The 14,901-nt window shown below is 38.0% G+C and overlaps 1 protein-coding gene across 5 annotated transcripts in view; it reads left to right on the forward strand.

The window, feature by feature from the left end:
- The window catches only part of KCNK2 (potassium two pore domain channel subfamily K member 2), a 206,417-nt gene that overhangs the window by 159,901 nt on the left and 31,615 nt on the right, over positions 1-14,901 (forward strand). For all 5 annotated transcript variants that reach the window (XM_043485940.1, XM_043485937.1, XM_043485938.1 and 2 more), the window contains exon 6: positions 9,052-9,191. In XM_043485940.1, the coding sequence (XP_043341875.1) occupies positions 9,052-9,191 (140 nt within the window). The remainder of the gene's footprint in view (positions 1-9,051; positions 9,192-14,901) is intronic.

Below are 14,901 nucleotides of genomic sequence, written 5' to 3' on the forward strand. Positions count from 1 at the left end.
CCATCTCATACTCTGTCGTCCCCTTCTCCTCCTGCCCCCAATCCCTCCCAGCACCAGGGTCTTTTCCAATGAGTCAACTCTTCGCATCAGGTGGCCAAAGCATTGGAGTTTCAGCTTCAACATCAGTCCTTCCAATGAACACCCAGGACTGATCTCCCTTAGGATGGACTGGTTGGATCTCCTTGCAGTCCAAGGGACTTTCAAGAATGTTTTCCAACACCACAGTTCAAAAGCATCAGTTCTTCTGTACTCAGCTTTCTTTACTTAATTTTAACAATGTCTATAATAATTTGTAGTCAAATTTGTAGAGGTAAGTTAAGTGTTACTTACTCAGTCATGTCTGACTCTGCGGCAGATTCCTCTGTCCTTGGAATTCTCCAGGCAAGAATACTGGAGTGGGTTTCCATTTCCTTCCACGGAATCTTCCCGACCCAGGGATAGAACCCAAGTTTCCTGCATTGCAGGCAGATTCTTTATTGTCTGATCCACCAGGGAAGATTGGTAACAATTATATTTGACAGTTTACTCTTGGTTTCCTATGTTTTATTTCTTAACTTTTGTCATGTTATTTTTCATTTGATGAGAAGTCTGAATCGATAAATTATTAAGTCATGCTTGCCTTATAGGCCGAGAGTTAGATCTCATTAAAATCTAAGAAGTTATATTAATTATACAGAAATGTGTGAAAGATTGAGCTGTACTTACTTAGACTTGCTTCTAAAACTTGTCTAAATCCATGATTTAAAAAAATTACTACGGGCTGGGGGATGGGAAAAATAGATGAAGCTGATTAAGAGGCACAAATCTCCAGTTATAAAATAAATAATAAAATAAATAAGTTATAGAATAGGGAGTATATTAACTAATATTGTAATAATTTTAGTGACAGTAACTAGACCTATTGTCATGATCATCTCATTATATATATATATATATATATATATATATATATATATATATAAATGTTGAACCACTGTATTATACACCTGAAACTAACATAATGTATGTCAATTATGTATCAGTAAAAAATTAGTTAGTGATTCTTCAGGAGTGAAGTCAAGTAATTGCCTAATTTAATATAATGTAAGGTTATTTTTCAAAGTTAGTGTCCTCTTTAATTTATACTGTTAGGACTAGAGTAAGTCATGGAAACCAAGAAGTGCATTTCTATGAACTGATAGACATTGCCCAAAGAAGTCTTTTTGTTCTTGTTTAGTCTCTAAAGTCTTGTGTGATTCTTTTGCAACCCCACAAACTGTAGCCCACCATGCCAGAAGTCTTCAGCAACACTCTTTTGTAAGCCAGGTTAGTTCATAAGAGGCAATATGATTGAGTGAAAGCCAGATACAAATACATAGTTTCACAAAGCAATGTCCTCACATTAGCTACTTTTCTAATAAAAACCAAAAATTTTAACCAAAAGTTTAGATGTATTTTAAGAAACCCTTATAGTTGATATTGTGAAAACACATTTTCGTTCTGAGCCTAAATTTACTTTGCCATCCAAATATATATTCTTGGATTTGATCAGTGAAATTTAGTATGTTTAGTTGAATAATTAAACTTTTTTGTCTCACATGTAGTTTTGAGTACTTACTGGGTTAATCAGGCTTTGGGCTTAATGCCATATGCTTCTCTAAATAGAAAAAAAAAAAATTGGGAAATTAAAGCAGGTAAAACTGTCCTTCCAGTGCATTTACCTTTTCAAAACTTTACAGATTTTCAGTTATTGAATCTTTTGTCTTCATATTTTTTGACTTGGGAACAAAACATATTTGTTTATCTCATATTAAGAATCAAGTTTTCTTGGAATTATGTTTTCAAACTCATTATTGGAAATGCAGTTTTTGTAACCAAGCCATTGCTTTCTCTTATAACCAAAAACATGACGCATTTAGTGGAGTGCTCAGAGCTTGTTTAATGGAAGATGATTTTATCATGAAAACATATTAATCTCCATTGAAAAACCATGACAAGCTTTTTTTGTTCCAGTTTGTCCTGATAGACAACTTTGAGAAAACAGTTTCTGATGTGGTCTAAATGTTTTTCAACTATTCAAAGGCCAGGTATTAAAATTGCTATTATTGGGCTGATCGCTGAGCAAAGATTTGCCAGGAATTTAGCAAATGACATGGAAAATACCTGATCAGAAGTCAGGTCAACTGAAGAACAGTCAGTTCTTCAGCACCACCACAATGGCTCAGAAAAATTTCTCTGATTGAAAAGAGAGGGCTTACGTGACTGTTAGGGAGATGCCTTATAGTCATCATTCATATGTGCATTCATTCTGATGTTTAGTGAGCATGTATTGTATATTATATAACTGTGCTTAGCACTTAGTGGTAATGATTGCACTAGGTCCTATTCCTATGGGACATAATGTTTGAAATCCAGGAGTAACAATTAAATAGGAAACCGTTTTCTCTTCTTGATAGCTCTATGTGCTAAAATGGAAAAATTCTGCAAGACATCTGGTCACCCCCTGAATCAGCTGGTGACTCTCAGAGAACTCAACTCATCAGAAAACTGAGAGCTATGTGTGTAATTAATTAAATGGGCTTAGACCCAAACAGATCAGAAGTTAAGGACTGTGGGCAAATCAAGGAGTTATTTAACTTCTAGGATTCAAAATGGATATATAGAAGAATTATAGAACACATGGGAAAAAATGACAAAGAAAACATTTAGTGATTGACAGTTAATTCTTAGTGAGCTAGGCAGTAAATTGTACTGACTTTAATGAAAAAGAATATGTAGACTTAAAGATAACTTGTAGACACAACAATTATGTACATCCTATATCCTATAGATTTCCATCCTTATAAAGGATGAGTAAGACAATGTGTTGATTTTTCTTTCTTTATGATCATGAGACTGCTGTTTTTCTGATGGCAGTTTCCCTAGTCTTAGACCAAGTACCTATCAGGAAATGGACAACTTCTTGAGTGCTGAAATTGAAAATCCCCAAATATAGGTTCAAATGCTAGAGAGATTTAGTTACTTTTTTGGTCTCGTGTTTTTTTTTTAACTTGATAGCATAGGAAAAGTTTGATTTAGTGGGTGAGCTGTTGTTTGATACTGAAGTCATATTTTCATTTGTAAAAAAGAAAACATAATTTGCAACATTATTGAAAGAGCCTCTTAATTCTTGATGCATTAAGAAAAGACTTTATTAAGTTAAATTGCTTTACTATATAAAAGAAAATATACTAAAGCAGAAAATAACTTTTTGCCCCTTCATATTAAGACAACATGGCTGTGTGTCATGCTAAGTCACTTCAGTCATGTCCAGCTCTTTGTGACCCCATGGAGTATAACTCGCCAGGCTCCTCTGTCTCTGGGAGTCTCCAGGCAAGAGCGCTGGAATGGACTACCATGCAACTTTCATGAATAAAAAGAAAGTCAAATGTACCAAAAATACTGAAATCCGTATTTGATATCTATATTAAAATACAGACCCTTGTAAAACATGACCTTTATTTTCTTTTAAAACAAAGTTGTATATTTTATCTATATTTTATAATATATATATTATTTTAGAAAAGCTGAGGAGAAGCATGGAGTTTGATCCATAATGGCTAAATCATTCTTTAAATCCTTATTTGTAAATATTCTGTGATTCAGCATCATCCAAAGAAAGAAAATTAAATTTAACGGAGAGAGGGCCATGTACATTCAAATGTTGTAGAGCAGAATACGGCCAACTTTTGGAAACTTTTGGAATGGGGACATAAGACAAGAAGCTCCTAGTAAAACAGTGCTGACCTCAGACCCACCTGGTTTCTAGGTAAGAACCTTGAAGGAAAAAGGAGCACCTTGTTTGATATAGCATCTCCAGCCCTAGCTAAGTGTCTGCCATCCAGTGTGGACGAAAAACAGAGGTGGGAAAATGGGAAGGACAGTAACTGAATGGGAATGATGGGGAGGACAGTAACAGATCACAGGTGATACAGACAACCTGGTTCAATGACAGGAGCCATGTTATGAATCCAAACAAGCCGGAGTGTGAATTCTAGCTCTGCTGTCCCCTTTGCTGTGTGACCTGACCACTGTTATTATACCTACTGAGAGTACGGCTTGTCTGTTGGAAAATGGGGATACTTACTACTGGGATTTTAGGAACCCAATACGAATCTTGCATCCTTGAGTTCTGAACTGACTGTGAGAATGATGGCAATTGAAATGCTGATAAAGACGTCTGGAGATATGGCTTAAGGCCCAATGACCAATTGGTCTTACTAAGAATCTTGTGCTAAATCAGTGGAAATAGGAGGAGTGGGAAGGGCTTCCCTAGTGACTCAGACAGTAAAGAATCTGCCTGCAATGAAGGAGATCTGGGTTCGATCTCTGGGTCTGGAAGATTTCCCCTGGAGGAGGAAATAGCTTCCCACTCCAATAGTCTTACCTGGAGAATTCCATGGGCAGAAGAGCCTGATGGGCTACAGTCCACAGACGTGCAAAGAGTAGGACACAACTGAGCAACTAACACTTTCACTTTCATGAGGACTGCGAATACAACACCCCTCAACACTTACCTACTCAGGACTTTAATACGGCCTGATTTCATTGAGAGAGACCATCAGTAAGTCTTAGCTCTCACTCCCCTCTCTTCATCCGAGTTTGAATATTCTGTAAATCAGCTTCAGTGAGCTTATTAGCTGGGACTGGGTTAGCTAGGACTACGAGGCCAAAATAAAAGAACCTCAACCAACAGCTCTTTGGTACCAGATAGGAAAGGGCTTTGTTAATGCTGGAACCAGGTAAGAAAGGGATTGTTGTGGGACAATGTTTGGGAAGCTCATCTGAGGAGAGAATGGGCTCCTAGGAATAATGCCAGACTGAAACGGAAACTTTCCTGGGCTTGATGAGCTTTATTAGGCTCTGGTGATTTCCTTATTGAAGTGTCAAGGAGAATAATTCCAGACAAAAATGGCGCCATCTAAAAGAGGCCATCATGTGAGAGTCAGAAAGAGGCTTATTTTTAACTATTTTTGAAAGTTTATAAGATTCCTAAAACCTTGGTACCTCCACCCCTCTTCGCTATTTTTATTACCATCGGTCTGCTCTCCTATAATGATTAGCCAGAAAGCTCTTAAAATGGAAAGGACTTGTGTGCATATTTTCAGTGGCAGCAAATAAAATGGCATTGAGGTGCCAGATGAGGGGGGACGAGTGGGTTGTAGCAGCCCACAGGCCACGTCTCAGGAGTCTGGGCGAGAAAGAAAAAAAAAACAATGGAGTGGTGGAATGGAGATGGGAGTAGGGGCCAGTGGAGATGTCCTGGACTATGCCAGGACAGAGAGATTACCCTAGGGTTTTTTGGTTTTTCTGGTGGGGGGAGAGGGGGATAGAGTTGCATTACAATGTGTTAGTTCCTGCTACGGTAACGTCAATCAGCTATATGCCTACGTATATCCCCTCCCTCCTGGACCTCCCCTCTCCCATCCCATTCATTTAGGTCACTGAGCTGAGCTCCCTGCATATGCAGTCGGTTCCCACTAGCTAGCAAGAGACCCATGTACAGATTTCTTGAATGTGCTGGACTGAAATTAATGCTTATAATGACATTTAAAAAAAATTTCCTAATTTAAAAATAAAGTAACTTTTCCAGCAAGTTAACTTGACATTATAGATTTTTAAAATTTGGTTAAGATTCTTGAATCCTATAGATCGAATACTATGAGAATTAATTCATAAATCTTAGATATCAGAAAGTGAAAAGATTTTGTGAGTATTGGATAATACTTGTATATACATTAGCTTTCCCTGGATCACTTGACTGCCAGTATTTCATCTTAAGAGTGGCAATTAAGAATGAGAAAACATCCCCCAGCCCACACTACCCCCGGCTTAGAATCCACTAAAACTTGTGGGATGAACATTTTACCCAAATATAGACCTTTTAGTGATTAAGTTAATTTACTCTTTTCAAACTGTGACATCCTGTTTATAAGAAAGAAAACTTATAAAAAGTCATCTTGAGCATGAACTAACTTCTAAAATCAACATTTTGGTGAACTTATGTGTTAAGTGAGTCACAACTATTTGGATGAGGACTTTCTGGTTTTGAAAGAGAAAGTACTTGGGAAAAAAATGTCATTTTGGTTTCTTTGAAATGGAAACATTTAAAAAATGGAATTCACTAGTGAGCCTATCATGTAACAGATTTCCACACACATTTCTTAAGTCACTTCTGTGAATTTGTAGCACTGCATCCCCCATGGGCCAAGTCTTAACCATCCCAAGATGCATTTAGCCTTTATAGTCCTTTCCAGAAATGATATTTTTTAAAATGCTGCGCAAGGTAAATTTTTTACAATATTTTGAAGGTAAATATTACTGACTTTATAAACTGAACCTTGAAATTTATTCTTTGTCCCCAACGAAGGCTGAACTTATATCTGTTCCTATTATGATGGAAAAAGTGTTCTCTTTTCACTCTGACCCTTTAATATTTGAAAATGTCATTGTGGGTAACTCACAGTCTGAGTTATAGAGAGTATGTTATAGTCAAATTTTTATATTTGATTTTTAATGTATACTGGCTGTTTACTAGCTGTTCTTCTGAATATACAGGTTGAGTTTTTTTAATTATGTCCACAACCCCTGTTTAAGCCCTGTTTAATCCCCAGTCTCTACACTTTTGATTCTAAAATCATTCCCTGCTCTTCCCTGTTGTGTGTGTGTTAAGTTGCTTAGTCGTGTCTGACTGTGACCCTACCCACCAGGCCCCTCAGTCCATGGGATTCTGCAGGCTATAATACTGAATTGGGTAGCCATTCCCTTCTCCAGGGGACCTTCCCTGACCCAGGGATCGAACCCGTGTCTCCCACGTGGCAGGCAGACTCTTCACTGTCTGAGACACCAGGGAAGCTCTGCCCTGTTAAGTGTTAAGATTTGTATTTAAGGATCCTGCTGGTTGTCTTGCCTTTTGGTACCTCAAGCACTTCAAAATTGTGATGGCCCATTTTGAATTACTTTTCCTTTTTTTGCCCCTGTTCCTTCTGCTGTGTTTCCTGTTTAATTGCTGGTGCCATCCACCCAATGAGGGTCTCTGGTCTCTGGTCAGCCTCGAGACCTTCCTTCCACTTACCACACCAACTAAGTAGTCGGCAGTCCCCGACGGTTCTGCCTCAGATGTCTTTTCTTTCCATCGCAGTCTGACTCTGCCTCAATGTTTCCTTACTAGCTCAAAACAAAGTTTCTCACTGGGCTTCCCTGTCAAACCTTCCCTCTCTGCCTCTAGGTCTTTCTGCGCATGCAAGTCAAACACCAATCTGCCTAAAAACCTTTACCTACTCCCCACTGCTTTAGGAACAAGTCTTTACAACTTTTTCCCCCCCCAGATTCCTCTCTTCTACCTGTCTATTCTCTTGACCCCCTTCCAAATGTAGCTTTAGCTGATAGTAGCAGCACCTTTGGGCTCTGTCCTGGTCTTTGTTGCTGTGTGAGGGCTTCCTCGAGTTGCGGCATGAAGGCTTCTCTTGCTGCTCCAGCACAAGCTCTGGAGCCTGAGTGCTCAGTAGCTGCGCCAGGCTCGCTTCCCTGATGGGCTTAGAGACCCTGCGGCATGTGGGATCTTAGGTCCCCAACCAGGGATCGAACCTGTGTCCTCTGCATTGGAATGCGGATTCTAAACCTCTGGACCACAGGGGAGATCCTAGTCCTGCGGATATATCAAATGTTTTCACATTAAGTTTTTTTCTGTTTTGATCCTCATTGTTTGACTCACCTTCTGTCTTCTCATCTCTGCCCTTCCAGAAGTAAAAATCATTTCTTCTGTGTCCTGTCATAGTACTTTTTAATTCTTTTTTGTCATCCTTTGATAATGTCACATTGTGATCAGTTGTCTATGAGAGGCTTTCTCAGGCTAAATTATTAATTTCTCAAGAGAGAGACTGCTTCCCTCTCCTGTGAAAAGTATAACTGTTTTGGAGTTTGAAACTTAATAAGTGCCCTATTAATATGTGCTGAAGTTGGGATACATTGAAATGTATTCAGATTCTCATAGGTGCAATTACTGCACCAAATAAATGGAAAAGTAACAAAGATTAAAGCAGAACTCCATTGCCAATTTTTTTTCTTGAGAGCAAGGGATTTAAATTTATGACAGACACGGGAATTCCCTTGAAACATCAGATAATAATGAATGGCAGTATCATCTGAAAATTGCTATTTATTCAAATTAGATCTGCCAAAATATTGTCACTGGCATTTGTTATCAATCCATTGTATTGATGATTTTAAAATAAGAACTAATTTCTGTGCAGGTTGTCTTTGAATTGATTGGTTTGCATGTATTGATTGGTTAGCATGAATTGATGAGAAATAGGATAAAAATACTAAGTTAAATACATGCTAAAAAAAGTGTCAACTCTGTTCCCTATTGCAAGAGAGGTGGAAAGAGAAACTAATACACATGAAATAATTAAGTGCTAGACTAGTTGAGATTGATTATAATAAACAAAAAGAAACATGGGACAAGGAAAAATTGTTATTACCTGAAGAAGTTATGAAAGTCTTATTAAGAACTTATTATATCTGAAACCAATATAATATTGTAAATCGACTGTCATTTCAGTCACTCAGTCATGTCCAACTCTTTTCGACCCCATGTACTGCAGCACGCCAGGCTTTCTTGTCCATCATCAACTCCTGGAGTTTGCTCAAACTCATGTCCATGGAGTTGGTGATGCCATCCAACCATCTTATCCTCTGTCGTCCCCTTCTCCTCTTGCCGTCAATCTTTCCCAGCATTGGGGTCTTTTCCAGTGAGTCAGTTCTTCATAGCAGGTGGCTAAAGTATTGGAGTTACAGCTTCAGTATCAACTATACTTTAATTAAAAATGAATTAATTTGAATGGTTCTTGAAAAATAGGTAGGGATTACATGCATGAAAATAAGGAATTCCATATGAAGTAAACAACATGGATCAACTGACAAGATTTCTGTGTTTTGAAGGCCAAAATGCAGTTAATAATTTCAGCAGTAATCTGTGGTTTACCTCTGTAATATGAAGTTATTCTGTTCTGCTTTGTTTTTGTCTCACAGGTGGATCGGATATTGAGTACCTAGACTTCTATAAGCCTGTCGTGTGGTTTTGGATCCTTGTAGGGCTTGCTTACTTCGCTGCTGTCCTGAGTATGATTGGAGACTGGCTCCGAGTGATATCAAAAAAGACAAAGGAAGAGGTGAGAAATAAAAATGTGTGTAAAAATCTGATTTAACTAATTGAGTAAAGGTTGCTTTTAATGTCTTTTAACATTTATTTTTTTTTAGATACTAAATATTTACTAATTCATTTAAATATTTAAAAATATTTAAATATTACTTAAAAATTTTAATGTTTATGTTTGGTGTGCATTTGCTACAGGAAGCTATCAATCATATGAGGTGTAATTCATTGACTTAACCAAAACTTACCAAATACCACTCCATGTCAGATGATATCTTGGTGCTGAGAGTAATTTGTAATGAAAAAAAGATGCAATTAAAGACATTTTATTCATTATTTCTTTTTTTTTCTTGATTTCCTCAATAACAGAGTAAATTTTATTCCATAAAGAGACAGTAGGAAATATTTGTGTCAAGATATCAGTAGCATGAAAAAGTGAAGGTAGTATATAATATTGAATTCTCATTGTATTCAATTATTTCCTTTTCTCTTAGGTCTGTGTAAGTGTGTACACATGCACATGTACACACATGCATGTATTCCCCAAAGTTGTTTACGTTAGAACCAATTATCTTGTCTATGGATTTCAGCTGTTCAGAAAGATACCCTTTTATCTTTTTGGTGCAACTGTATATACAGAAATGACCATTAGAATTTTTGACTCGAGATTTTGGAAAGTTTGAAATTTCAATCTTGACTAAAATTCCTAAACGGAATTACATTTTAATTTATTTTGAAAAGTCCAGAACTACTACTAGTTTAAGTGTGACAGAGTAGTGTTTTATTATGAATTCTGTATTTTTTGGTTCTGAATCTTAGCCAACTTTATTAATATTTTTTACAACACAACAAATTCATAAGACTTGCAAATATAGTATCCACAGTCTTCCTTTAATTATCCCTCCCTTTCATTATCTGGTGTTCATAGACCAAGAGACATCAGTGTTAAAATCTTCGATTGATAACAGCAATCGTGAGTCTTTAAACATACGCCTGAAAGAAACTAAGATAGACTAAGATAATAAATGATAAAATTAATTTCTCTCAACAAACAAAGTAGTTTCTTTGAACACATCAAGTCATTTAATTTCTTACTAATACCCAAGGTGCCTATGGTAATTAGAAGGAGTATAAGTTATCCAACATTTCCCTTCATCGATACCATATTTCTCAGTTGGTAATTCATATATTCAGTCTGTGTGTATTAATCTGTATCTTAGTTACACCATAAAACCAAAAACTTTATTATAAACATATCAGCAGGACAATGTGCTTGACATTTTAGTTTAAATCATGTGAAAAGTTCTTTGAATAAGACCTCAACTGATTTGCCTCAGTCTTATTGTGTGTGTTTGTGTTTGTGTGAGAGAGAGAGAGACACAGAGAGAGAGAGGAAGAGAGGGAAGGATAGAATAAGGTGGAGAGGGAGAGAATTATGGTTATTTTAACTTCAGTGTACTTTTAAGGGTCTTGAGATGCTAAGGGGGACAAAAGAAATTGTAGCTAGGAAATACGCTAGATAACATAGCTAAAAAAACAACTTTCAAACTTCTAGTATATGCTGGCATTAAAATGCATTTTTAAAACACACACAAACATTTTTTCTAAGTAAAATAGAGTTGAACAGAGAATATCTCTGTTAGATAGTTTAAAAAGTATTGTTTTGTGGAAATATATATTTCCACATATATATATATAGTAAATGTAGTATATATTATATACATACACATACACACATATATATGTGCGTATATATACCCACTTACAGACACACACACACACACACACACACACACACACTAAGATTATTATGGATCACACTCCAAAAGTTTGAAAGCTACCAAGGCACATATAGAATGGGCGAAATTTTATCTTTATGCCACTGGCAAAATATGTTTGATTAAAGTTTAAAAGCTCGTATTACTAAAAAAGAAAAACCAGTGCTTTTTGTGATAGGATTAGCTAGTACAAAGCACTAGCACGTTTTTTCCAGAGCAGTGAGATAACCATCTGTATTACTCTCCTTGGGCTGCCATAGCAAGAGTGACTTAAACAGGACTCTGTTTCTTCACAATTCAGGAAGATGGAAGTCCTGGTTTAAGGTGCTGGTTTCTGGTGAGATCTCTCTCCTTGGCTTGCAGGTGGTGCCTTCTTGCTGTGTATTCATAGGGCCTTGCCCCTGCACACGTGCCTGTAGAGAGAGAAGGTTCTAGATCACTTTCCTCTTCTTACAGGGATACCAGTGCTGTTGGATTAGGGCTGCACCCTTACGACCTCACTGAACCTTGCATGTGTATGCATGCGTGCTAAGTCACTTCAGCCATGTCTGACTCTTTGCGACCCTGTGGACTGCAGCCTGCCAGGCTCCTCTGTCCATGGGATTCTCCAGGCAAGAACACTGGAGTGGGTTGCCATGTCCTCCTCCAGGGGATCTTCCCCACCCAGGAATGGAACCTGTGTCTCTTATGTCTCCTGCATTGGCAGGGGAGTTGTTTACCACTAGCGCCACCTGGAAAGCCCCACTGAATCTTAATTACCCCCTTTAAGGCTCTGTCCCCAAATACAGTGACAGTGGGGATTAGGGCTTCAACAAAGGACTTGCTGGAGGACTGGATTCAGGCTTTAACACAATCGTTTCAAAGAAATTTAAATTTCTACATTAACTGGCTTATTTAATATGAGAAGCAAGTTTGTTTGTCTCCTTTTGAATGATCTTCTTGATTCTCAGCCAGAAGTGTGAGATGTATCATTGTGTGTTTCCAACACTGAAAAGTAGAAAGCTCTTTTCCTTTCTTACCATAAGTCTTTTGGCTTGTTCCTTGTCTTTGGAGTGACATATCCTTTCTGGTGACTGCATTTGGAGAAAGTTCATGTGAGTAAAGGCCATGAGCAAGTTTACGGAAACCCGCTGGAGCTGCAGCTGCTCCAGACAGTTGATCCAGTTGCAATGGAACTGTCACTTTGAGCAGATGTGTGTTTTCTACTTTGTAATGCAGTTTAGGGAAATGACAAAAGTGGGTCACAAATTCAGCAGAGAATGTAAAGAGAGAAAGGGAGAGATGATTTATAATTGTGAAGAAAGAAAAAGACAATTTATAATCGTGAATATATAGATTGTTAGGGCCAAAATTTTTATAAAGGAAATATGACTAAACATTTCTACAGCAGTGGAAAAAGATTACTGAATAAGTCTAATCTTGAAATAACTCACTAAAGTTAAATAATTAAATAAAAACCAACTAACTACATCCTAGGAGTCATCTTTACACACACAAACCATATTGGGTGACTGCTCACTATATGTTCATTACCTTTTGTACTTAAACCATTTCAAATGCTCCAACTTTTAAAAACTGCCTAAGTGTTCAGAAACAACAAGAATATTTCTAGTTTTCAATTCCATGAGAATACTAAATAATTTTTGATAACTTGGAATCCTCACTATTAAAAATGTCACTAGTTCAGAACATTAAAAAAATCAAAATAATATATACTAGAAATTTTTCAAGTGGTGATACAAAAACACAAGCTTTCCCTCCCATGAAAGATTCTGGCTAATAGTAAGTTTCAGTCTTACATTAGTTTTTCAAAAACAAATCTCCTTAAATCATATCAGGTAAGTGTAAACATAGAGTTCTAATCATATTTCTGTTATTTTTTTTCTGTTTTTTTTTTTTTTTAAATCTTAAAGTCTGTTCTGTTTCCAATGAAGATCGATTTTAATGAAAATATATTTAGGAGTAAGGAAAAAGTTTTTGATGAGCATGCTGAAATAAAACGTTGATACAGCTGATCTGTCTGAAGTGTTTGAGAGGAAAGGGTTGAGACAGAGAGTGGCGTGGGCATGTATGCACTACGGTGGGCAGTAAAGCAGATGGCTGGTGCGAAGCCGCCGTGTAGCGCAGGGAGCTCGGCTCAGCGCTCTGTGGTCACCTAGGGGGCGGGCTGGGGGGTGGAAGGGCGGCCAAGGAGGGAGGGGACACACGGCTACATGCAGCCGATTCTCACTGTTTTGCAGCAGACACTAACACAGCCTTGTAAAACAATTATATTCCAATTAAAAAGACAGTTAGTTGGAGAAACACTGTGTAGTTTCAGAACTGTCACATATAATTATAGTTGATCTGCGTTCCTCAAGGAAAAGAATAATGCCCTCAATCATTTTTTCCATGGAGTCATACGCATTTCTGTAAAAGGATTTATCTGTTTCATTATTTCTTAAGCTCTAATGGAGAGTAACAATATTCAGTACTGAGAATTGATATGACTAATTATCTTTTTCTGTGAAACCATGTGCCCTCTTCTGAGGAAATAATGTTTCCATTTAGAAAATAAAGATTATTTATATATTCTAAATAACACAATAGTACTGATATCTGAGGCAGGTAAAATAAAAATAAGATGAGACCACGAAATTCAGAAGGTGAACTCCTAAGCAGGCAGGGGATACTGCAGCCTTATGTGCAGATGTAGCTCAGTTTGCTGCTGCTGGCTTTCCCTGAGGTTGAAAGACCTGTAATTTCTGTATCGTTCTTGTACTGACGTACAGGTACCACAGCTTGTTGGGATGGTCTTGTCCATGTGTGACGAACACCACTTCAGCCCCTGTATCAGTTGCCTCTGTTCTCTGGAGTGCCAGTGGCACTCTTGTTGCTGGTTAATGGCTAAGTCATGTCCGACTCTTTGCAACCCCATGGACTGCAGCACACCAGGCTTCCCTGTCCTTCAGTATCTCCTGGAGTTTGCTCAAACTCATGTCCATTGAGTCGGTGATGCCATCCACCCATCTCATCGTCTGTCATCCCCTTCTCTTCCTGCTCTCAGTCTTTCCCAGGATCAGGGCCATAAGTTGGCTTTTTGCATCAGGTGACCAAAGTACTGGGACTTCAGGAAAAGTCCTTCCAATAAATATTTAGGGTTGATTTCCTTTAGGATCGATTGGTTTCATCTCCTTGCAGTCTAAGAGCCTCTCAGTGGCACTGTAGCTAGCCACACTGAATAGATACCCAGGAGTTGCTTTTTTTTTTTTTTTAACCAGTATACTGTGATGTGCTTCGTTGTTCAGTCACGTCTGACTCTTTGCAACCCCATGGACTGCAGCCTGCCAGGCCCCTCTGTCCATGGGGATTCTCCAGGCAAGAATACTGGAGTGGGTTGACATGTCCTCCTCCAGGGGATCTTCTCAACTCAGGGATGGAACCCAGGTCTTCCGCATTGCAGGCAGTTTCTTTACTGTCTGAGCCACCAGGGAAGTCCTTTTAAACCAGCATCATTTCTTTAACCTCTGAAGGTGTTTGTTCAAGTAGCATTCACTTTAGTAAGTTGGCCTTATATCATATTAAGAAAACTCCCTTTGATTAGGAAGCTCTAGTGCTAAGCAGCCTTGAAAGACTGTTCCTGGAACTTGTATTAGGCCCCAGCATTGTGCAGGGACCTGAAAATATGGAGGGGGACATGGTTTTCTTCTGCTAATGACCTGGCAAGAGCATTTGGTCTTCCCTGATCTTCACTCAGGGTGGTAATGCCTCCTGCTAGTGAAAGAGCTGGGATTTAACAGCTCTTTATCTTGTCTAGAGATGGAGAACTAAAGAATAGTTGCAGCCTGAGCCTTGGAAAGCTTACAGTAGAGTACTTTATCATTAGGTCTTATGGGAGAAGTGCTTTTAATATGAAAGATTCCATATGCCTTTTGAAATAAGTTAGACTTTATTCTGAAAACCCTAGGG

This window comes from Cervus canadensis, chromosome 13 (assembly GCF_019320065.1).
Source record: "Cervus canadensis isolate Bull #8, Minnesota chromosome 13, ASM1932006v1, whole genome shotgun sequence".
Taxonomy (NCBI): domain Eukaryota; kingdom Metazoa; phylum Chordata; class Mammalia; order Artiodactyla; family Cervidae; genus Cervus; species Cervus canadensis.